Source organism: Uloborus diversus, chromosome 7 (assembly GCF_026930045.1).
Source record: "Uloborus diversus isolate 005 chromosome 7, Udiv.v.3.1, whole genome shotgun sequence".
Taxonomy (NCBI): domain Eukaryota; kingdom Metazoa; phylum Arthropoda; class Arachnida; order Araneae; family Uloboridae; genus Uloborus; species Uloborus diversus.
Window position 1 is genome coordinate 4291451 of NC_072737.1, and position 26143 is coordinate 4317593.

Below are 26143 nucleotides of genomic sequence, written 5' to 3' on the forward strand. Positions count from 1 at the left end.
TTAATCTTTCTGGAAAGCCTATTTGTGGAAAGCATTTCTCCCTTTTTTTCACTGCCTCCTCAGCTCTTGAAGACAATTCCTCTGTTTCTGAGTTGAAGAAAATGTTTTTGTTTGCTGCTTTAAAGATCATTGGACTTCCAATCCAAAAATGATAGCATAACCGGAATTCGAGACGATAGAGGTTTTTGTTGGTCTGGTCTCGTGTGTGTCATAGGTCATAGTCAAAACGACCTTTGCTAACCAGAGTATCCATTGCAATCACATTGATTTTTAAGCCAGTATTTACTGCGTTTTCTTTAGGAAATGTACAGTCTGTTTAAAATAGAACATTTTAAGTGAAAGTTGTTGCATAATGAAGCGAGCAAAACCGATAACAAGCTTTTTTTAATCCAAAGAAAAAAATTTAAAATGACAAAAAGGATTGCTCTAAAAAGAGAGAGTTAACGTTGCCTGAAGAAAACAAAGTACAGTCTGCAAAGCAGCATTAGTCCCATCGGACCCTTCTGAAGGCAATTTTATTTTAATTCAAAAGAAAAACTGCATAGCATTACATGAATAAAATGTTTAAAAACGCAATGGATCTAGATTATTTCTATTAGCTTGGTTCGGATTAAAAAGTAGAAAATAAAAAAGACTTCTGTTTATAATACCCGAAAATTGCTGTTGCTCTCTCAAAAATAGATATTTATGTTAATTCTAAAGCAGCTAATAAAATTAAAAATAAAGACTTGAAAGGAGAACAGATGGCATTTGAGCGAATAACTTTCTACCGCCAATATTTCTTCCCCAACTTTTTTTATTCAAATTTTACTAACTGCTTTAGAATTAGCATAAATGTAAATACATAAAAAGCAACATATAAATATAACGATATGAAAAGCAATTTCATTTTTTTGCGGGTTATAGTTCAAGAAGCCTTTTTTTATTTTATTTTATACTTTTAGTGCAAACCAAGTTAGTAAAAATAGTCTTTATAGTCTGACCACCGATGAGATTGAAAGTCAAACATCTAGTTTCCAGGCGGAAATAGAAGTATCTATTAGCTTTCAGGGATGCCAGCTTTTGTAGATGTGTGTTAGCCTCTAAATTAAGCAGTCACACAGAAATGAACGGAACACGCTCATCAGTTGATTTCCCCCCGATTTGGATAGACTGGTTTTGACAAGATGTTGCTAGAAAATTTTACCACAAATTAAATGGAGGGAAAAGTAAAAAAAGTTAAATTTTCCACAACATTAAAAATATAAAAAATTCTTCGCTTTTGTTTTGTTTGACACAAGTATCGGAATTGGGGCACCCCATTCCAAAGTATGTAAGATTCACCTCCCTCTTATTTTTTTAATACTAAAAAAATTACACACACATATATATATATATATATATATATATATATATATATATATATATATATATATATATATATATATATATATATATATATATATAATAATAATAAAAGTGAAAAATATTGAAAAGACCACACCAAGAGCCCATAGATGCGCATCGCAGCAAAACTAAAAAGCCAAGTAAATATAAATTTAAGCAAACAGAATTACAAATATTAAACAAATTATAAATAACAAATGATGATAAAAAGGAAAAATGCAAACAGCTATTAAGTAGGAATAGAAAAAGAGTGAATCCAGAGCTCATCAACCGTGGAGGATTCATTAAATATGGTCAAAAGACCAAAATTTTAACTATGAACTAAAAGAGAATGTTTAAGCTCCAGTACATGCAATATGGAGTAGCATTGGGCAAAAGCACCACTTGCTAAACTAAAAACAATAAACTGGAGCTCAAACCTAAAACTAAAAGCAGGGGGTTTCGCCTCGACTAATTAGGAAAACAAGTTCCGATAATTAGCCTTCCACGGGACCAGAGGCGGATCTAGAGGAGGGCCATGGGGGCCATGGCCCCTCCCAAAGCCTTGTGATCGTAGGAATTTTTTTAAGAAAAAAAAAGAAAAAAAAATTATGAGAAGATAACAAAATCTAACACATGTGTTTTACTGAAAAAGAAGCATAGACCTTAATTGGGAAATAAATTATATCCCTACCCTCAAAACAAAACGTTTATTTCCCAAAATTTTCTCCATCTTTTACATTATTTCTTGATTCCAACTACATACACTTGGACGATCTCTAAATGCTGCTGTTCTCAGAGTATACCTATTGTTCATAAGACCAAAGAGAGCCTAAATTTTCGTTTTTATGGCTTTAATTTCGAAACTAGGGGGCAGAACCCCCTTTTCCCATGCCCTTTCACAAATGCCTTGATGTGTAGCGAAAAATTGCATTTTAAGTCTTTTATTTGGAAAAAATGTGAACGGAAACTAGCTTATCCAGACCTTATCAGTTAACTTGCTTAAAAACAACTTAAATGAAATTTTTTGAAACTTCAATTACAAACGATCTTTGATAGGACCCCCTCCCTCCCTATTTTATACCGTGATGATAGCTTTAAAAGGAGGTTTTTGGAGGAGCTCACGAATTTTTCATCCCTTTCTAAAATATGTATAAATATAGTTAAAAATCGAATTTTTAGAGACTCAAATGCAAAATAGTTCCAGGAAGGAAGGATTCTAAGCACCTTCACTCTTCCTTAAATGCAAGCAAACATTACCTAAAGGTGCATTCTTGAGATGGACAGCTGAAGAGCTATAAGAGCATTCATAATGACAGAATATTTTGGTTTCTAAGCTTTATTTTCAAAAACTATTTTGGGGCCAGTATCTGAAACCTGACCTTTCTCGGTACATCATCAAAAATAGACAAAATGCGTTTTTAGTTTCCTAATTTTCAAAAATTACTCGGCAATTTAAATTTTGAAACATTTTCAAGGGAGATTCCTAAATCCATAACCTCATCTAATGTCTCGATACACCGAAAATTGAGTTTTTAAAACTTCATTTTAATAAAATTTCTGGGAAGTTCCGAGTTAGTTCAAAAATTTCGGATGGCCCCTCCCAAAACAATCGGCTGGATCCGCCACTGCACGGGACAGTACCTGCCAATAACAAAATTGTCTTACCTTGAAATCCAAGTAAACATATCCTGTCCGTTGTTCAGCATGATAAAAAAGCCTATCCATTCGTGAACAAAGCATTAAAAATATAAAAACCATGTCCGAAAAACAGTCCAAAGACGTACCAGGTCGCCTGTTTCGCACGTGTAAAAATTTTTTCCAATACGGTGATTCATAAAAAAAATGGTTTGTCACGGTTGTATCATACATTTACACAGTTAAACAGTTTCAAAAGAAGCGAAATGTTCATCGAAGGCTATACTTAAGCAGATGTTTTCAACTAGATTTTTAGGGAAGTTATTATGAAAAAGTAAGTTTTTGAGTACTGAAATTTCTTGCTTAAATGCAGAAACCCCCTACTTTTAGTTTTAGGTTTGAGTTCTAGTTTATTGTTTTTAGCTTAGCAAGTGGTGCGTTTGCCCATTGTTACACTATATTACATGTACTGGAGCTTAAGCATTCTCTTCTAGTTTATAGTTAAAATTTTGGTCTTTTGACCATAATTAATGAATCCTCCACGGCTGATGAGCTCTGGATTCACTCTTTTTCTATTCCTACTTAATAGCTGTTTGCATTTTTCCTTTTTATCATCATTTGTTATTTATAATTTGTTTAATATTTGTAATTCTGTTTGCTTAATTTTTTATATATATATATATATATAAGAAGAAACCCCCCCCCCTCCCCCCAAAAAAAAGTCGGGTCTAGCTACGCCTCTGTCTCTATTTATCTCATCAATGCAGAATACCCTGTATTTTGAGGCAATTTTGGTAAAGATTCAGTTTTTAATCAGGGCTGCAAAGTCGGAGGAAAAATGGCTGCCTTCAGCTCCAACTTTGGGAATTTTAGAGCTTCCGACTCCTTTACTCGAAAATCAGTTTGACTCCGACCGAAGCAAAGATCCGGGGGGAGGGGGGGTGGGCGACTTTGGGGGAAAATGATCTATTCTGACTCTTGAAATTTAAAACCTTTGACTCCCGACTCCTGTACCTTAAAATCGGTCCAACTTGGACGCTTGCATTCAGACTCCAGAACCCTGGTTTAACTGAATTTGTCTCAAGAACACACCCACACACAAACAGAGATTTTTTAAATGTGTTTCTTATTTAACACAGCTGATTTAGTTCTTAACTACTGCACTCCAACATTTAACTATATTAAGACAAAACACATATTTTAAGTTTGAAGAAACAATTTAATTGAACAAAACATGTCATATAAAATCCATTTCAACAATAAATTTTCCAAATTTATTACTTTGAGTGCCATAAAAAATACAATTTAAAGAATGAAAAATTACAGCTGCAGTTAAAAATTTGGTGGAAAACTGGCATAAACTCCTTACAACTAATTTTGTGAAAACTTTCGGAGTCTAAGTAATCTATTGATGATAGTTACTATGGTTCTATTGATGATAGTTATTTATGAATTACAATTATGAAAACGTCGATGAAATTCCAAACGCATCAGAAAAATATATTACATTATTTATAAATGAAAGATTAAAGTCATATGCAATGCACTCTATTACCTCCTGCAGTTAACTATAAAGACACTAAATACCTCGCTTGAGTTTAAGTGCAATCTATATTCATTATACTTCTTTGCACTATGAAACACTATAACAACAATGGAACTTGCCCAAGGTTCACTTAACTTTTAGTGCTAGTAGAGTAGCGTTAAGGAAACACGTTTTATTTAATGATCCATGGACTTAATATACAGGGTGTTCCGTTTTAACCTGCAAGACCTTGATTTTTGCAACCGTTAGTCTTAGATGTCTTCCAATTGCAAAATGTTCAAAATCAGATGCATAGTTAAGGTATTGAAAGTTTGATGCAAAAATAAAAATGAGTCAAAAAATACGAAATTTAATTTTTTATACGGGCCCTAGGTCCCCTAACTAATAATTAAAGAAATAATCTCCATTGAAAACTATTACTAACACAAAAAACTTGACATTTGTGCGACCAGAACTCAAGGAGATATTCCAGTTTAAAGTTTTGAGGGACCATAAAGAAGATGAGATTGGAACTTATTGCTCTTTCAGAAGAATGACAGGTCGTCAAAGTAAGAAAAACAATGTATTTATATTTTTCATCGATATTCAAAAATAAATGCAAGTGTTATGCCGTGACACGCAAAAACACACTACAAAACCTCAAATAATTTGAAAAAGCACACTCTATGCACACATGTAATTTTAAAAACACTTGTTAGCCACTATATTTTCCTCCAAAAGTTATTGACCGCATGTGAAAAGTGGTGTAAGTCACAAAACGCCGCATATTTCATATCTTGGTGAATATTGGTCGGACTAATTTCAAACTTTCTGTGTTGGAATTATTTTTCAATGGAGATTATTTCCCTAAACATAAGTTAGGGGACCTGGGGCCAGTATAAAAAGAAATTTTGCATTTTTGACTCATTTTTATTTTTATTTAAAACTTTCAATGCCCTAATTCTGCATCTGATTTTGAACAATTTTGCAATTGGAAGTATACATCTAGGACTAACGGTTGCCAAAATAAAGGTCTTGCAGGTTAAAACGGAACACCCTGTCTGTATAAGATGAACATACGTAGGGCTTATAACAGATTCACAATTGTGTTAAAACTTCTGAGAAAAGTGCTACATAAAAAGAGAATCAGTTTCTAACCTATTTTTTGATAAGGAATAATGCGGCTTAAAATCAGCTAAATATGACCAAAAAGAAATTTTGTACCAAATGAAGCGTTCATCATTCCTTTACAACATTTTTCAGTTAAACACATTCAAAATACCTCTTTTTTTAACACAAAAAAGAGTTTTCAAGCCGAAAAAATGCATGTGTTAATGGATGCCAGAGAACTGTTTTTTTTTTTTTCTTTTTCCCAGCTACAGTAACCTCAGTGACATTTAATACTTACAGCATGGGCGCCCATATGTAAAATTGCAAGGGGGGGGGGGCTCAGATATTTTAACCATGGTTTAGCAGGATATTTTCCCCATGGAAGCTGATTTCAGGACAGATTAGAGTCATTAAAATTTGACATGTTTAATTACTTATTCATTACTGGCTGGAGAAGAAATGTTTTTACATTTTTGCAAAGAAAAAAGTACTGAAAGGAAGGAAGTTCTGATTTCTAAAGGGGGCTCGAGCCCCCTCTTGCCCCCCTATATGAGCGCCCTTGACTTACGGTGACATCATGCAAATACTGTCCATTCTTTGAACCACACAGATAAATCTTATGATATTGCACATAAAAAGAAAATCACACATAAAATGCAAGAAACATTGTTTAAACGTATAATTATGAAATTTAAATCATTAAAACCCATATTGTATCAAGACTAACATTATTATTTTAGCTCTAAATTAAGATGCACATATTGTATTTTGAGTAGGCGTGGAAAAAGATGAACTTACAAGTTTTTTCTCATACCAAAAAAAAAATGTAAGAATGGTTGAAAATAATGGTTAATTAAAAATTATTGATGTCGAATTGGCCGAATCACATAGTTTATAGAGTGAAAAAATTGAAAAAAGTAAATATTTATTTATTTTTTAGGATACTGTTATGTTAATACTAAAACAGAACAATCACGAAATCTTCGTAACATATGGAAAATGAGTTACTGTGAAGAAATAAGGAAGAAATTGAATTTTTAAAATAAAACTTAATTCTCTGAAGAAAGAAAGATGGATTTTGTCACTACTCACTACTGAAGCAATATGAAGGGAGGGGGCGAGGTTGAGAGAAAAAACATAGTTAGTGAGAATAATTTATATTATAGTCACAAAAATAACAGGACATGCATAACAATGTTCATTCAAAACGCATTTGAAGGGAAAATAAAATAAATAATAAAATATTAACTTGAGCTCATAAATAAAGAATTTTAGTTCTTAAAAGAATAACAATTACTGTAAAAATACAAATCATGGAAAATCTGAGAATTAAACATGATATTAAAAAGGCCATTCCATGGAAAACGGCCATTTCATCCCGCATGTGACACATCATATATGCCATTAAAAACAATACTTTAAAATATTAATGAAAAGAAATGTTCTGCTTAACAAATTACAAATTTATGTGTGATATCTTGAACAAAAAACTTCGTCTGAACCCTTTAAAATTATTACTTTTTAGTGAAATATATGAACCGTCACGTGTGGGATAAAAGGTTGACTTTTTCGTGGAATCGCCCAAAACCAATACCTTGCGTAAAAGCTACACAGTGTATTTCAGTGAAATCAAATAATACATTTCAGATTTAACATAATTTATCCTATTTCTTATCATATCATTATTAAAACAAGTCATTAAAATCTTATAAAATGTTTAAGCTAAATAAGTGCAAAAATATATACATTTCTATATTTTTGTAAAGAAGGCACTATGCACAATGTTTGCACTTAAAAAGCATCACCATTTATTTATCTCTAATCTTGGGGTTACGTTAAAGATTAGGAGCGGTCCAATTCAGAAACTTCATTGTGACTTCATATCCCATGAAGCAAGCCTATGAAAAAAAAATATTCAGGATTTTAGGAAAAATACAAATAAAATTAAAAAAGCAACACGTAACTTGAAATCTACAAGTTAGACATCTGTAACATTCAATCTACAACCATTTACATGCAATATACCAACATCTCATCAGTATGGAATACTCTATAACCGAGATGGAGACAGATGTCGTCTCATCAAAGCTGAGATCACTTTCAATCTGGTGACTAAAATGGATTTAATGCTCCAGCAAGAGTCCGCAAGTAATGGTGCCATTCAATTCGTGAAATAAAGGCAAACTCTTAGGATATAAGCAGTAATTTACTACCCTTAAACCAGGGCTAAGGCAGAACTACATGCAATGTACGGACAGTATGGCCATGACATCTAGAGACTGCAGTTTCGTCATTGTTATGGACTCATCAGTCTGAAATATTCAATAACCAAGCTGGAGGCAGATGCTCTCATATTGAAGCTGAAATTATCTTCAATTTAGAGCTCCAGCAAGAACTCCCCTTAGTCCTGGATTAAGGGCGGTAACTTATTGATACCATTCGGTTGAGATAATTTTTTAGGAAAGAACAAAGCCAGAATATGAATTTCAATCGAGTGATGAGGATGTCAAAAAGTGATGAATGCAGTTCTTTAGTCAATAAACATCTGGTCATACTTTCTAATACATTTGATATTTTTATATAGAAAATTAGGTTTTAATTATAATGATTTCATTGTACAGTCCCCTTTACCATTGCTGATGCTTGGTAAACAACAAAAATCAACCATTTTATATAAATGGTGCTAGCAAAGTTGTAAAGCAGCGAAGAAAACTTGTTTCTTCACTGCCTGATTTTAGCAACCCTGATTTTCCTTAATCCCAATTGTTTTTGAAGTAGATTCACCCCAAAACAAATTCCAACAATAATAGATATACTAGGTATACTAGATTGTATTTGTAATTGTACTATCGAAATTCGCAATCTTCTCATAAATAAATTGTCCTGACAAATAATAGTAGTTTTTCCTTCAGTAAGAAAGTAAAGGTAGTGTTAGAACATTATAATACAAAAAAAGGACAAAACATCTAAGATAAATAACTGAGAAAATATGTAGATTTTAATACTTATGCAGTTTTAATAGTATTAGTGCAAAAATGCCTATGCAAGAGATAATTAGAAACATCAATATCCTATTAACTTCGTCTTATTTTCCTTTCTTAGTGTTAAACTTTCATCATACCTTTCTGAAGTTATGATGTTTTTAAAGTTTTCACGACAAGGGGCTGTCCACAAATGTCAAACTTTTTTTCACGATATTTGACCCCTCTGTCACAAAGTGTCACACTTTACCTCCCCCCCCCCTTCCCCATTGTCACACACGTTATTTTTCATTATCACATTCTTGTAAAAAGGTCTGATGTCACACCAATGCAATACCAGTATACCAAATACCGGTATTTCGAGCAATTGTGCAATTTGGAAATACCGGTATTTACTGAAGCAAAATGCCGGTATATTCGGTATTAGCTGAAAATAATAAATAAGTTTCAATTAAAGAATTTTTAGTTTAACTTATTAAATATCTACTTATATTTTAAACTAGCTGACCCGCCCACGCGTTGCTGTGGCTAAGGTTTTTGTTGTATTTCATTGTATTAAATTATTTAAGGAGTAACGGTAGGAGAACACCAGTCATGGGGACCTTTTTTTTTTTCTTTTTTTACATAGATGCTAGTTGTGAAAGAACATGGTCGTTGATATTCATTGCCTTTTCCTCTGTGACATAAGTCGCTGTAGACCAGGGTTGCCAGACTTAAGAACAGTAATTACGGGACAGGCTTCTAAGAGTGAAAAAAAAGGGGGGGGGGGGGTATTTTTGAGGTTGAGATCAATTACCGGATATGGTGTATTTTTAAGGGGTGCTTTCCGACGTATAACGTCTCTTGATGATAAATCTGAAAAATTAAATAGTAACAAAGCATTAAACCTTACAAAATGTCGCCGGATCAAAGTATAAAAATAGTTTCCATTGTGATTGACGACGCATGCGCAGAGATATATTTCCAATATTAGTCAGTGAGCAAAGAGGAAGCAATCATTCAGCTCCTCATGGTTTACCAACAAAACAAAAACCAAATTAAAACGAAAATAATTTTTGCGTCTGCTACCACGTGATTTTGTTATTGCTCTTTATTTCACACTTGTGGTACCGGCACGGCTTTGCCCGTAGTAGAAAAGTAAAAGGTCATTTGGTTCGCCTGTATATTTACAAATAATGGATGATGCATTTCTCGCCAATTTGCTATATTAATTTGCTCGCCCATGTTACAGTTCTACGGTATGGTAATTTGGTAGTTTACTCGTCCACGTTATAATAATTTGCTTGGTAAAATATTCTTAAAATTGGAATAGAAGAAGAACAAAATCGAATTTTCGAAAAATCGCTTCGAGGTGCACACCCCTATGCTATAAACTAATTTTGTGCCAAATTTCATGAAAATTAGCCGAACGGTCTAGGTGCAATGCGCGTCAGAGAGCCGAACATAGAGAGATTCAGATATCCAGACAGAGAGACTTTCAGCATTATTATTAGTAAAGATCTTTTGTTTTACTTAATTTTTTCGCCTAAAATAGTGTCTCGTTTTGTTAAATATTGTTATTGACTAGAATATACGGGATTTTAGCCGTCCCGTATGGAAGTTCCCGCGGGACAATTTTTCAAAACACGGGACTGTCCCTTGAAATCCGGGACGTCTGGCAACCCTGCTGTAGACGCTCAGCGCCTGTTTGTGAGGTTCTAGCATTTGTTCGGCAAGTGTCAAGGATCGTTTCCTCGCGCGAGCTCATGAGGCTCTGGCATTTTTATTAGCAAGACGTCGCAAACAGTCAATGCTCGATTCTCCAGCTCTCGACTGTAAAGCGTACTGCCTCTGACTTGCAAAAGGCGATTGACATTTTCTTCTGAGGATTCTGTAAGACGACGCATTTTGGCTCTCCTCGCCCTGGATGTATGCTTCGTAAGTTGAGATCTTCCTCTTTTAAGCTTTGTTACCGCATCAAAAAACGTTTGTAAGACGATGTATTTTGGCTCTCCTCGGCATGGACAAATATTTCATAAGCTGAGATCTTCCTTTTTTTACGCAGTTACAAAATAAACACAAATTTACAAATAAACACAAATGTTGCCAAATTGCAACAAAAAAAAAAGCTAGGCTAAAAATAAAAGTAATTATTAGTCTCTGGTTTAAACAAACCTTTAATGTGTTGTCCTTCAGAAAAATAAATACAATTGTTGCCAAACAACTATTTAAAATAAAAACAAATTACAAAATTATGAAAAAATGCAAAATAAAGGTTTCTTAAAATTTCATAAAAAAAATACAAAAATCACTCTATCTGCAAAATTGTTTTTTTCATCATAGTTAAAATAAAATTTCCTACAATTTAGTACGAAATTTTTTTATCTGGTGCAATTGGTTCGGGGTCTGTTGGGTAAAAAGCACTAAAAATCACATAAAACATAAAATCACTTTTTTAAACTATTTGTTTTTGAAATAAATTATACCCTATTATAATTCCTGATAATGTAGCTCTCTAATGGTGAAAAAATGGTTGAAATCGGTCCAGTAATTTTAGAGCCTATACGATACAAACACACAAACAAATCTTTCCTCTTTATAATAGTAGTATAGATGTACATTTCTTTTTCCGCGCTACAGAACCAAAATCAATCAAATTGATGTAAAAATTTGGCTTCAAAAGCACGAACTAGTATAATATCATTAAACAAAAAGTAGCGGAAAGATTGCAAAATGATACTTTCATTACTAGATGGTGAGATGAATGGCATTTTTGTGTGTTTTTCTGCACCATGTTTTTTTTCTCTTTTCTATTTTCCTGATCACTCATTTTCCCTTTTGTGAAAGTTAATTTCGAGTTTAATTTTAAATGTATTTCCTCTATGAGTAATTTATTCCAACTATCTATTGCAATAATACCTTATGATATTTTTTTTAAATATTTGTCTCAACTGTACTGAATTTCGGCAAAAAAACTTTTTCTTGTTAATAATGGTAATTTATGTAATAATGGTAATTTAAATAACAAATGGTAATTTTTTTTTCACTGGTATTGGTTTGTTATCATGTCTCGATTTATACTTGGCAAGATAATATTTAGGAAATATATAGTGCTTTGAAAGCTTTCATAGATGATACACATAATCATTTAACACATATTTTCAGATATTTACATAATTATAAATTGTAAAGAATTTTGAAAAGAACGCGAAAACAAATAAGAGGAACTAATTTCTAAGATCAAATTTTGTCAAGTTTATCGTAAATTTCAAAACAAAGATCTAATAATAAAAATTAAGCGCAAAACTCTCCTGCTCAAGATAAAATTATTTTAATATTGGAAAAGCATAGTCTCTCAGAAAAAACCCAAAAAAAAAAAAAAAACAACTAGCTATAAATAAAAAACCACACACACACAAAAGGATTTTTTCAAAAATAACGCACAAGAGACAGTCCTATTTGAAGATGACGGACTTGTTAACAGTACCACCGACCTGCGTGAATTTGGAAAGAGTATTTTCAACTGTTGTAAGGTTGAGCACTAAATGAGTTCCAGGCTTAGAGACAATTCAGAAGAAGCATTATTTGTTTTACTTTTATTGTATTTTGTCATGACATTTGTTCCTTCTTTTTATATTTGTTCACAATACGTTTTCATAAATAATACAATTTTTGTACAAAATTATGAAATATGGCAGCAAAACAATATCCTTTTAAGCATTTTTTGAGAAATTTCAAATACCGGTATTAATACCGTTATTCCGGTATCACGTTTTAAAAATACTGAATACTAGTATTGAATTTTCGCTCCAGTATTGCAATCCCTACACACAAAATCACTATTTCACAACATCCCTTTCCTTTCAAAACATGACATCATTTGTAAACAGCTTCCAAGCCAGGTTGGCAAAGTTTTGGACACTTCGGTAAAAACTACTTTAAATACCATGGTTTTTACTGTCCTATCAAAAACTCTGAGGTCCAAAACTACATTTTTAGAGAAACTATTTTGTGAGAAAGTATCAAAAACAGAACAAAATTTGTTAAAGTTATGTTTTATGCTGAATATTTATTCAATGGGAACGCTCAAGTATAAATATACAGCATAACTTGGATTTAATGATACCCAAATTAATGATTTCCTCAATATATGTAAAGATTTGACCGCATTGAATGTCCATGCTACTTGATTTAACGGTACCCTTGGTTTAACAATAACGTTTTCCAGTCCCTTGACAATCGTTAAATCGAGCTCATACTGTATTTTAATATACAATAAATGACAATTTTTTGTAGTTACAGAATGTATTAGATTAAAAATATGCATTTAAAAAAAAAGAAATTGCTCAAGTCTTAAAATAAACGTGCATATATTTAATCATCAATAATTGGACTTTAATTTACGATTAAAAAAGAATTTTCCTTAAAACATCATGTAAAACTTATATGCAAAAATAATATTACACATGAAATAACATTCCTTTGTGTTATAAATGGAACTGAAATTCCTTGTCTTGGTAGTGGTATGAATTTTCTTTCATAACTCTACCAACTGTTACAAAAGGTTTATGTAATAGAGTTATTGGCAATTTTTTTAAGTCAAATATTTTTTAAATGAACATTTTGGAGAAAACTATCAAATACTCTTTAATTAAAACTTGTTAATATTTATGCATTACGAATTTTGCAGTAAATATGCATCGATTTGATTACACTTCTTTAGCTTTAGCATACTTTTGGACGGTTTAAGATACTTTCGGACACTTTTAGACAGTAAAAACTACTTGTCCCTCCTAAATCAGTTTTGGACAGTCCAAAAACCCAACCTTGCCTCAAGACATGCATACTTCCCAACTCTACTGGTTTTTCTGGGATTTGCCTAGTATTTGCGCACTTCTCCGAACTTCCTGATTTCTCTGAAACACATCCAGGTCTTATGAACCTCAGAAAAATTACTCTATTTAGGGAATTTTGAAATGTTGAAAAATCCGTGTATTATTGTATTTGGCAAGATTGTCTCTCTCTTTTTATCCACAATCTTTATTTTTATTAATTTAACTGTTGTTCTTTTGTTTCAAGTTTCAAATAACTTTCCTTGATTTACATGACACAAGGAACTTGCATATGATTGTACGTTGGTAGATAGCAAAAAATTCTTATTTTCCCCAAAATAACAGGGTCATTCCATACAGATTCAACGGATGAGTTCGCTCGACCATTTTTAATTTTTTTGAAACTCATATCCCAAAATGATGCATATGAATGATGTTTAAAACCACTTTTATTTTTTCTCTAACCCCTTGATTTTTTAGGGGTCATCAAAAGTGATTTTTGCAGTCAAAAATGGGACTTTTAGACCTTTTCATTTTGGCCAAAATCTATTTGAATTACATTTATTACAGTTAATTTTACGCTTTGATGATAAAGTGCATAAGATGATAGTCTCACATGCTGAGTTACGTGGGTGTAACTTAATAATTAAAATAATGGCAACAGGTTAAAGTTCAAGGTCAAATGTAAAATTTTTGCTCAGTACAAAGGGTCATAACTCGCTTAGGGGACGGAAACACAAAATGAAATATGGCAAAAACTAATCACTGGAGTCACACTAATGAGAAAATATAGCTGTAATTGTGTGTTTGTTTACCCTTTACAAATTACAGCCCCTCAAAGATCAGAAAATTGAGAAAAATGACATTTTTAGACCCCTGTAAGCCTAAAGGGGATGGAATTAAAAATGAAATTTCTTGGCCAATTGAATATTCCATTCAAGTACTATACATTTTATATATATTGTTTTGTGTATTTGGTTTGTAAAAAAGATACAGGTCTTTGAAATTGAGCAATTTCGATAGTTAATTTACGCACTAAAACAGAAATAAAAAGTGTGAAAACTTCATTGCACTTTCTTAAATGGCCTATATAATATATTATACTGAAAAAACATATTTTAAGTATAAAAAAAACTATTTTAATTTGATAACTTAGAAATATTTGGACATGAATGAGTAGTTCATACTTGATTCACAGCTTAAGTAGTTAATTTATAGACTATCTACACACACAAATTTTCAATACACACAATTATATGCTCTGTACATTAACATATCTAAATTGCCTTAAATATATGCAAACTTGTTTGAGTGCAGTTTTGAAAAAATGAACTCACTTAGTAGTCCTATAATTGTAATGGTGATTCAAGTATATGGCGTTTTAAAATGCTTTACCAAGGCACATTCATAATTTGATACTTTGAAAATGTACTAGGAGCAAGACAATGACAGGGGTTCTAAATTTAGTGATCAACATAAGTTATGTAATAACTTTGACAATAATGGGCATTTTCCTTTGATAGTCTTTTTAGTAATACACTATTCTTCATACCTATTGCTAGGGGACAATAATTTTACAGTGATAATATTTAAATACGGTGGCATAAAGCAGTGATTAAATGTTGTATTGGGAATTTTATTTGCAGAGTCAAACCTTACTTGCAGCATTTTTTCAGCTAGTTATTATACTGAATGCTCACAAGGATACATGCAATGATTAGTAGCAAAAATGCAGAAGGTATACCTACATTTTTGTAGGAATTAAAATGTGACTTCTAGTGGTTCTTTGCAAGCTAGTCTTAGTAGTATCGATTCTTTTTACGGTTCTTCTGATTCTGTTACAATGTCCATTACCGTGTGATATTGCATAGAAATGCCATTCAGCTCTCAAGTTGACATCCATTTCGTGATTACATAAATTAAAAAAGTTCTTTCTATTTTTGTTGTGTATTTGAGTAAAGTATTTCAGTACGTCACATGCTGTGTCACCACCAGAACTATAGTACTACTGTTTGAGTTCATTTTCTTAAAACTACACTGAAGCAAGAAATAAAAAACTCACCTTTTTTTTCCTTTCAACTATGTAGATAATGCTTTTGCACGTGTTTAGGCAAGTTACATAAGTTAATGTACAGAGCGTATGTTTGTATGTATTGAAAATTTGTGTGTGTAGATAGTCTATAAATTAACTACTTAAGCTGTCAATCATGTATGAACTACTCATTTATGTCCAAATATTTCTAAGTTATCAAATTAAAATAGTATTTTGATACTTAAAATATGTTTTTTCAGTATAATATATTATATAGGCCATTTAAGAAAGTGCAATGAAGTTTTCACACGTTTTATTTCTGTTTTAGTGCGTAAATTAACTATCGAAATTGCTCAATTTCAAAGACCTGTATCTTTTTTACAAACCGAATACACAAAACAATATATATAAAATGTATAGTACTTGAATGGAATATTCAATTGGCCAAGAAATTTCATTTTTAATTCCATCCCCTTTTGGTTTACAGGGGTCTAAAAATTTCATTTTTCTCAATTTTCTGATCTTTGAGGGGCTGTAATTTGTAAAGGGTAAATAAACACACAATTACAGCTATATTTTTCTCATTAGTATGACTCCAGTGATTAGTTTTTGCCATATTTCATTTTGCGTTTCCGTCCCCTAAGCGAGTTATGACCCTTTGAAATGAGCAAAAATTTTACATTTGACCTTGAACTTTAACTTGTTGCCATTATTTTAATTATTAAGTTACACCCACGTAACTCAGCATGTGAGACTATCATCTTATGCACTTTAACATCAAAGCGTAAAATTAACTGCCATAAATGTAATTCAAATAGATTTTGGCCAAAATGAAAAGGTCTAAAAGTCCCATTTTTGACTGCAAAAATCACTTTTGATGACCCCTAAAAAATCAAGGGTTAAGGTTAGAGAAAAAATAAAAGTGGTTTTAAACATCATTCATATGCATCTTTTTGGGATATGAGTTTCAAAAAATTAAAAATGGTCGAGCGAACTCATCCGTTGAATCTGTATGGAATGACCCAACAATGAATGATTTTGTTATCGTAGTTCACCATAAACATCCACTGGATTTCATTCTTGGAATGTTAGGAGGTATGCATGTTTAAAAATTTAGATGCAATGGGCACTAAAATACGCAAAAAAAAACCATGCAATTCAAAATGTTGCTTGAAAATTTAAAGATTGTGATGACAACATAAAATATATCAATAGATATACTCACAGCATTTGCAGGAAAAGCTCTTAGCATCACAGGCGTAGCCCCCTTGTACAGTGCTCTTATACCTTCTTCTTTCATAGTGTGCTTAAATACATCTCTAATGCCGTTCGGATAAGTGCCTTCAGGCGCTGTTAAAAAAATAAAAAATATATATAATGATTAATAATAAATAAGTTGAATACTATTCCGAAAATGTTGAAAAAATTTTGTGTTTCACTTTTTTTTTTTTTTTTTTTTTGAGCAATCAAGATTGCTTATTGCTTTTATTTGACTGTTTTTGGCGTGCTATCATTTTATTTTCCCTCCAGCGCCCTCTGCAGCATCACCGTCGACCGGTTTCTCACGATGCTGTTCCTATAGCGAAAGCCTTCTCCAGGTTGCATCCATATCCTACACACACGCGCATACATACACAACTACACACACACACATACACACACACACAAACACACACATACAGCTACACACACATACACATACACACACGCACACATACAGACACCTACACATACACACACATATACATAACTACCCACACATTCATGCCTGCACACAGACACAAACACTCATGCCTGCACACACATACATATACCCCGCCCCCACGCACACAAATACTCACTCATACACACAACTACCAACTATCATGCCTGCACACAGACACAAACTCACATACCTACACACATACCCCCTACACACAAACCCCCCCCCCCCCACACACACACACGCCTACATACACACATACACTCGTGATTGCGAAAAACATAATTTGAATTCAAGATGTCAAAATTCAAATTAATTTCTTTCATTCTTTTTTTTTTTTGAATTTTTGTCATCTATTGCACATCAGCTTTATTGTACAAACTTGCTTATTTGGTTTCACTGCAAAAAATGCACTGCCCCAAAAAATATCACCCACTGAGTTAAAGCAAACTTCATTTGATAGTAAGAATTAGTTGTTAGAAGATACAAGAAAGTCGGGTACTCCAATCAACTCCAATCATGGTAAGATTAGTATGAGAGTTTAAAACTACACCCCTTTAACATTTTTTTTAAAATCCTAAGAAAATACTCACACAGTTGAAGCAAAAACTTATATTAATGTAACTCTAAACAAATATAATAAGGCTAAAATTGCTCAACGCATAATATCTTAGTGGATGGCACAGGCTGATCAAAAAGGATGGCAATCTCAATGGAGACTTTTCATACATCAAGTTAAAAAAAGAATTTGATGTCAAATTAAAGATGAGTTCAATAACTTGTAATAAATTAATTCAATGAGTTCAATGAGTTTTTCTCCCCAAATCAAATTTATCAGTGAAACTAATTCGAAATGAACATGTCTGTTTTTATATATACATTTTTGTCCTTTTACTTAGAACAAACTAATAAAAGCTAATCGAGGGAAAATAGTAACTTTGGTCTCCTTATCTTAAGAAAGATATTAATGTATTGGAAAGGGTTCAAAGGCGAGCTACAGGGCTAATAAATGGACTTTCTCACTTAGACTATGATTCCAGGCTTAAAAGGCTAAACATGTACAGTCTTGAGCGAAGAAGAGACCGAGGGGACATGATTCAGTTGTTTAAATTTATTAAAATGAAAGATGTTACTGGGCTGAAGTTTAGCACTGAAAACAGGACAAGGGGTCATTGTTTTAAGCTATTTAAATCTCAGGCTAACATGGGTATTAGGAAAAACTATTATTTTAGCAGGGTAGTGGAACCTTGGAACAGCTTACCGGAAGAGGTGGTAATGAGCAAGGGAGTAGATAGTTTTAAGAGGGCCATTGATCTTCACTGGGGATTGTAAATTGACTAGGACCAGTCTAGCTGGGCCCAGAGCCTGTTGCTGGTCGTCACTTTTGTATTTGTATTTGTAATAAATATAAGGGATGCTTTTTTTAACCCTAAGTTCTTATTTCAGCTGATTTATAACTCTTATTGAGTTACATTTGTTTTAAAAAGTTACTATTACACTATACTCTTATGTTAAGCAGCAAATTATGTCATTCTACACAAACAAAAAGTAACCATAGAGTGCAGCTACAGGCACATTGTTATCAAAATAACACTGTTTCCATGCATTGTATGAACTTGCCAGTGTATTTATAACCACAATTACCCACAATTATTACTCACAAATACTGCCGTGTATAAGTTGTAGCATTCACAACACTAAAAAAAATCTCCCTTTGCAAGCCGTCTTCTTCAATTTTTCAAATTTGAACTAGACATTACATTAAACTGCTTACTCAGAACTCAACTGAAGAACTCAGTTGATATTATTTGAGCACTAAGCAGGGGTGCCCACAGGGGGGGGGGGGGATTATGGCGCAAGTTGAGCCATCAACATTTATGGGGGGGGGATTTTTTAATTTTTTTTAAATTTATTACTTTAAATTGATTTATTTTTAATTTGCGCCATCAACATTTATGTGGGGGGGGGGATTTTTTAATTTTTTTTAAATTTATTACCGTAAAATCCCGAAAGTAACCCCCCTATCGATTATAGCCCCCCCCTTTTTTTGTGGAAAGTGAAATTATTTTAAAATCCTGAATATACCCCCCCCCCCCTTTTTCACCTGAAAAAAAATCTGATCATCTTCATTTTCCACTCCCTCTAAAAAAAAGGATAACATTTTCTGCTTTACTTGAAAAGCAATTACAGAGGTTTAGTTCTCCCCCCCCCCCCTTCGCCCCCATGTGCAGGTTTTCTTTTCTAAAAAAAAAAGAAAGAAAGAAAACAGAATGATTTGAACAAAAAAGAAAAAAAATGGTCTCCACGGTTTATTAGACTCCTTTTGATGCAAGGGCGCCTGTTTTTTTTTTTTTTTTTTTTTTTTTTTTTTGTTGACAGTATTACAGCAGAAATTTATTTGACTGTACTGCTTTTTATTTATTTTAGAAGGAGCGTTTTTGTTCTGACTTGTGAAAATGAACAATCTTCAACACGACGCCATTTTGAAAACGTGGCGCCATTTTGGAAATGCGTTGCTTAAAAAGTAGCGCGAAACTTAAAAATAACCTTTTTTAAAGGCAGAATAAAATAATTGAACGAGTTAATGATCATCAGAAATGTATATTTCACAAAATCAAATAAGAGATTTGTCTCTGTTTGCGTTCGCGAACTTTGCAAAGCTCAGTTTTCGAAATTACGATCTTCGTAATGAATTGGCGGCCGTGATTGCGATTTTTGCTTTTATTCTGAAACAAGAACGTTAAGATTTTGCTTCTTTTACTGTAACCTTATTACATTCAGTACATGATGAATTTTCAAGCGATAAATTATAGGGATTTCGCCAACTAAGGTACAAAATCCTTTCTTTTGAAAAAGATGGCGCCCACATGCAATTTTTTACTACTTGAAAATTAGGACAGGTTTTTATTAATTAATTTCTCACTCTTCATTAATATTAACTCTTATTTACTTATTTCTTTTCTGACTCTAAAATTAATTCTACTAAAAACAATTATTTTGGCTCATTTTTCAAAAAAATCTCGATTATAACCCTCCTTCTGAAATTAACAAGTTTTGTTTTGAAAATAGGGGGGGTTACTTTCGGGATTTTACGGTACTTTAAACTGATTTATTTTTAATTTGAATAATTTATTTTATTTATTCTGTTTATATTTAATTCAATTTATTTATTTAGTTTGTATGTGTGTGGATGTGGTATGTCATTGGCGGAGCACAGAACTTTTCTAATAAAATTATAATTATAATAATACTTAAATGCAAAAAATAAATAAATAAATAAAAATATTTTTAAAAAAATAAATATTAAAAAAAACTAAAAATAAAAAATAAAAAAAAGGGTTGAAAAAAAATGGGGGGGGGGGGGTGCGCCATTGAACTTGGGGGGAAGGGTACCCCTGGCACTAGGAGCATTTAAAAATTTTGGATTCAGTAAATATTTGCTCTAACATAACAGCCATTTCAATGCTTTTTTTTTATAGAACCAAACCTTCCGCACAGTTGAAACTACTTAAAAGTGCTTAAGTTCAACATATGACATCATCATTTGTCAAAGCATTGCCCATGATCTATGCCTTTTCCCTAGATCAGGCTCTAGTTTGGCCTAAGGGGTAATTCAGGGCTGATTGCATCCAGATTTACAGAAATTCTACTCAAGCGATTTTTGTCAAAACTACTTATTGCATAACTTTGGAGCATTACTGCATGTGTAAAGAGTGTGAAGTGTACAGAAATACAGTCACGCATAAAAGGACATACCTGTCTGCAAACGAGATTTCAAAACATCTGCTGGTATAGCAACACTCCAGTTGCAAATACCGGCCATTCCACCAGCAAAAAGAGTTCTCCATACACTGATTTCACTTCGACTGAAAAATAAAATTTTAAAAAGTTACATCAGATTTTTTTTTTAATTGAAAATAACTTACAATTGCATATTTAAAATTATTTAAACAGTAAATATAATTGTTGTACAGAAAAATGAAAGCATACCATAACCATAAGAAAATCAACCTTTTAATAATCAAGTTGAAGTACCTCCACATTTTAATTAAATTATAAATGAATCTTCCTTTTCATGCCAATTTTGAAACAAGTGATAGGATTGGACAACTTATTTCAGTTTTTAAAATATTTATCTTAATCCTTATTAAGAGCGTGGCTGCCCTAGTTTAGCTGTATAGAACCAATTTTAATTAAAGAGGTGAAACAAGAAATCAAGCCATAAACATTTAAATAAATTGTAGGTGGTTGAATTAATGGTATTGTTGCACTTGTGGAGTTATTTAATGTAAGGTAGACACGCTATCAGTGACCAGTGATTCAATAGTGGCCACTTCAGGGTTTATATTTGTAAAAATAAAAAAAAAAATTGAGATGATGTGTGCATCAAATGACTTCCTTTTACACCAATTAAAAGTTATTTCCCCATTATTGGCAATTTTAATGTGATTCAATAGTTAACTCTTTAAATATCTCCAACAGTGGCCAAATTGAAACCAGATTTAAAAAAAAAAAATCGCCAAATTTATCGCCAAGTTGGCGACAAAACTTGGAGACCAAGAGACTGGCGATATATCGCCAAGTGTTCGCCAAATTGTAACACCACTTGAGTTTACATCGAAATTAACTGATTTCCCCCAAAAAAGGGGCAAAGGACCCCCTTAAAAATACCCGAATGCAAATAAAAGGGGAGGTGCACAACTAGACCCCAGTAGTACTAAATTTCAACTTTCTAGGACATACCGTTCTTGAGTTATGCAACATACATACGCACATACATACATACTCTTTGTAACTAACTTGGGAATCGTCAAAATGGATATTTTGCGTGTTTATACGTTCTTAGGCACTTATCCACGTGTGGTCGAGTCAAAAAAAAAAAAAAACCTCAACATTCATTCGGGGGTGAGCAAAATGGAAATTAAGGTCGATTTTTGAGTGAAAATTTTTTCGCTAATACAATACCTCCTTTTTTGTAAAAGGAAGTAAAAAAGGTTCCAGGTCTCCCAATGGATTCACAAGTGCATCAAATGTATAGGAAGTATTGCCTCCTGAACGTTTAAACCCACTGGGAAACCTGGAATCCTTTTTTTTTAAGCCTTGAAGTGTGCACTGCTGATACTGAAGCACTATTAAGAACTGGCCACTACTGGTGTATTTACCTTATGTATTTCACAAGACTATTCACTCTCTTGCACCCCCCACACTAGTCAAAATGTATGTAGAAAACTATTGGTTTCACTTTCAGAATTCACTGGAGGTTCAAGGATATTTTCAAACATTTTGAGGAACAAGTAAAGCAAAAATTGTTTGATGAAAATTACAAAGCAGATGTACACGTGCACCGATTTAGAGGGGTTTGTCATGACCCCCACCCCCACCTGTTAAGCGACCAAATTTGGCCCAAAACTATATTTTGGATGTTTTCATTTTAAAATCTTTGCCCCAGACTCCTCATTTTTGCTTGAATATTGCACTTAGACTTCCTATCTTTTCAATAATGACCAAACAAACTCTACTAAGAGTTTACTCTAACTAACTCTCTCTCTCTAACTAACTATGACTCTAAAACCAAGAGCTGAATAAACAATTGGATGTACAAGAAGGTAGATGACCCTTTGTTGAACCTTGAGTCAAAAAACCAAGACAGAATCAGAACATTTCACTATGTGATAAATGCAGTGGAGTCAAGTTTGGCAAGGAGATCTTCAGTTTGCAATGATTGAAGTTTTTTTTCTTTATACTTCGCAGTTACAAAATAGATTCAACAAGAAAGATTTTATGTCAAGCAATTATGAAGATCTAAGCAGAAATTTTGTAATGTGAACTCAAGCATTTTCATCAATATGTTAGAAGTAGCCAAGTGCAAGGTTCAATAGAGAAAACACATTATAACTTCTTTAAGTAGATCTGAAATTTCAAATTTTTAGCTAGTTGCCAGTGGCGGGTCAATGCTTCTAGTTTAGTAGCCACTTTTTTTATCATTAGCAGTCACTTTATCAAAAATTATTATTTTTTTTGAGCAATCACGATTGCTTATTGTTCTCATTTGACCGTTTTTGGTGTCCATGCCTTTTTCAACTTGGACCAGAAGCCTTTGCAGCACCACCGCCCACCGTCCTCTGCTGGCGGCACAGCTGCTCCGGTTTTGAGCTATCCGCTTCTCCTGGTCGAAGGCATCCATGTACTACACACACACACACGTTCACACACATACACATGCACGACTTCACACACATCCACTCACACACGCCTACGTGCATGAACACAGGTCTGCGCACACACACAACTATGCACAAGTAACCGCCCAGGAGGAGAGGCAGACTTGGGGGGGGGGGGGGACAGGAGCCGTTTCTAGAAACAATAACTCCAATGAGTAAGGTCCTGTCTCAGTTCGTGATTGCGAAAAACATAATTTGAATTCAAAATTTCGGAATTCAAATTAATTTTTTTTTTTTTTTTAATTAATTTATTTATTTTGAGCAATCACGATTGCTTATTGCTTTCATTTGACTGTTTTTGGCGTCCTATGATTTTATTTTCCCGCCAGCACCCTCTGCAGCACCACCGTCGACCGGCACCTCACGATGCTGCTCCTATAGCGAAAGCCGTCTCCAGGTTGCATCCATATCCTACACACACGCGCATACAAACACACACCTACATACACACACACACACACAAACACACAAACACCTACACACATACACAAACACATACACACATGCATACAGACACATACACATACATACAGACACACACATACACACAAAAACATACACACACATATACACAACTACCCATATATTCATGCCTGCACACAGACACAAACACATATGCCTACACACACATACACAACTACCCATACATTCATGCCTGCACACAGACACAAACACATATGCCTACACACACATACACATACCCCCCCCCCCCCCACACACACATTCATACGCACAACTACCCACACACTTATGCCAGCACACAGACACTAACACACATGCCTACACACACATACACATACCCCCTACACACAAACACACATACCCCCACACACAAACACACACGCCTACATACACACACTCGTGATTGCGAGAAACATAATTTGAATTCAAGATGTCAAAATTCAATTTTTTTTTAATTTATTTATTTATTTTTTCTTTTTTTTTTTGTGAAAACAAAAAGGCACTGTACTAAAAGGCAAGCAGTGGAATAAAATATTGGTAAAGTAGTGAATGTACTGCAATTTATTTTATTCACTACTCCCTCCCCCACACCTTAAGCTTACAAACCCTCAGGTTTGTACTTGCTAGTTCTTGAGACAGGTGAGGTAAGACAATGGAATAAATGGTAGTTTTCCTTATCTTTTAGCGATAAGAAGTACTGTGTGAGAACTTGGAATTGCTTTCACTTCACTAAGTGCAAAAAAAATTAGAAATAACTTGTTTAAAAAAAAAAAGTTTTTAAAAAGTGACCGGTTGGTTATTTTATTCACTTGCCACAGTAAGATGCTTAGTTAACAGGTGGCAACTGGTCTTTAGGTAATTTTTGCAATATTTGTAAAAATTCCTGCTTTCAATCCACTGATAGATATATCTGTGTGTAAGATTTACCTTGTTAAATATCAATAAATGTAAACGTTAACCAAATATTCTGTAAAAAAGACTAAGTTCTGCGTAAAAAAAGGCAAATTGCAATATTTGAGAAGTCCACAAACATTTCTTCTCTTATCAAAATACTTACTCTTTTCCAGCTGGCGTTAACACCCTCTGTAACCATTCATAGGACATGAAATACATTCCACTGGCAGGTACATCTGAAAAAATGCATAAATTATGAAATTCTCAAGAAATTTAGAAGCTCAAAAAATTTAGGGGGCATTACCTAAACAAGGTTGAGGTAAGATAAATTCAGTGAAATTTCATCCAAGATAAAATGAACCAGTAGAAGATTTATCTTTTCAGCATAACTGCAGTGATAAGCAATATTTCAAGAGGATACAGTAGAACCTCCATTAAGGGACACCTCCGAATAAGGGACACCTCCAAATAAGGGACACCTCTATTTAAGGGACATTTTTTTTGGTCCCAGTCCCTTTGAATAGGAACTTCCATGTATTTACCTCTAATTAAGGGACACTCTGCTTAAGGGACAGTCACAGAAGAAAAAAAGAACAAGAAATAATGCATAAGCACATAAGAAATAGTGAATTTACTGGAATTCAAGTTTCAATTTTCCTCTAAAAATTAATTGAGGCACGTTTTACATAAACATATGTGAAGGAAACAATTAATGTATTGTAAAAAAATAGCTTAAGACAATGTCCCCTTATCCTGCTTTCTGTAAGAAAATATTAAACCCACTAACTGAATATTTCTTTCATTTTGATAAATTTATACAACTGAATGATGTTTCCTATGGCTCTCTCTTTTGATCCAGGCTATACATATTAAGTCTTTTAAGTCTGGTACCATAATCTAAACTCTGAAAGTCTTCTTAGTAGCGTAGTATCCCTCCTTTGATCCGTTTTTAATCAAGAAATATCTTTCTTGAGATAAAGATATCAAAATTCAGCAACATACTCCAAATTAGATCTTACCAAACTCCTGTATAAAGGCAGAAAAACCTTCTTAAAATTGTTTGAAATAGATCTATTCATGAACCTAGGCATTCTATTGGCTTTGTTACTTGCTATGCTGCACTGTTGACTAAACTTGAAGTCCTGATTTATTTCTTTTTCATAATCAGGTTGAAAAATAATCACAAATTGGTATGATAATAACATTATGAAATTGCACCAACTCCACAAATAAACAAACCTATTCTTATATCAAAGGAGGAAATGTAGTAGTTGAGCAGAGAGGAGTGTAGTACTCATAAGAAAAAATAGCAAGTCAATAAAGGAAGCTGTAGTATTTGATCTTCGAACCACAGGAAACAGGAAGTCGCTATATCCGTTGATTTTTACGAGTGGACAGAGCA

General features: G+C 33.1%; 1 protein-coding gene across 1 annotated transcript; it reads right to left on the reverse strand.

The window, feature by feature from the left end:
* Nucleotides 1-4208: 4208 nt before the first annotated feature.
* On the reverse strand, nucleotides 4209-25544 carry LOC129226184 (mitochondrial carnitine/acylcarnitine carrier protein-like). The gene is made up of 5 exons (XM_054860784.1): nucleotides 25529-25544; nucleotides 24905-24977; nucleotides 20921-21030; nucleotides 16688-16812; nucleotides 4209-7536 (listed from the first exon to the last, which is right to left on the reverse strand). The coding sequence occupies exons 1-5, from the start codon at nucleotides 25542-25544 to the stop codon at nucleotides 7474-7476; spliced, it is 387 nt and encodes a 128-aa protein (XP_054716759.1). The 3' UTR covers nucleotides 4209-7473.
* Between the last annotated feature and the right edge of the window lie 599 nt (nucleotides 25545-26143).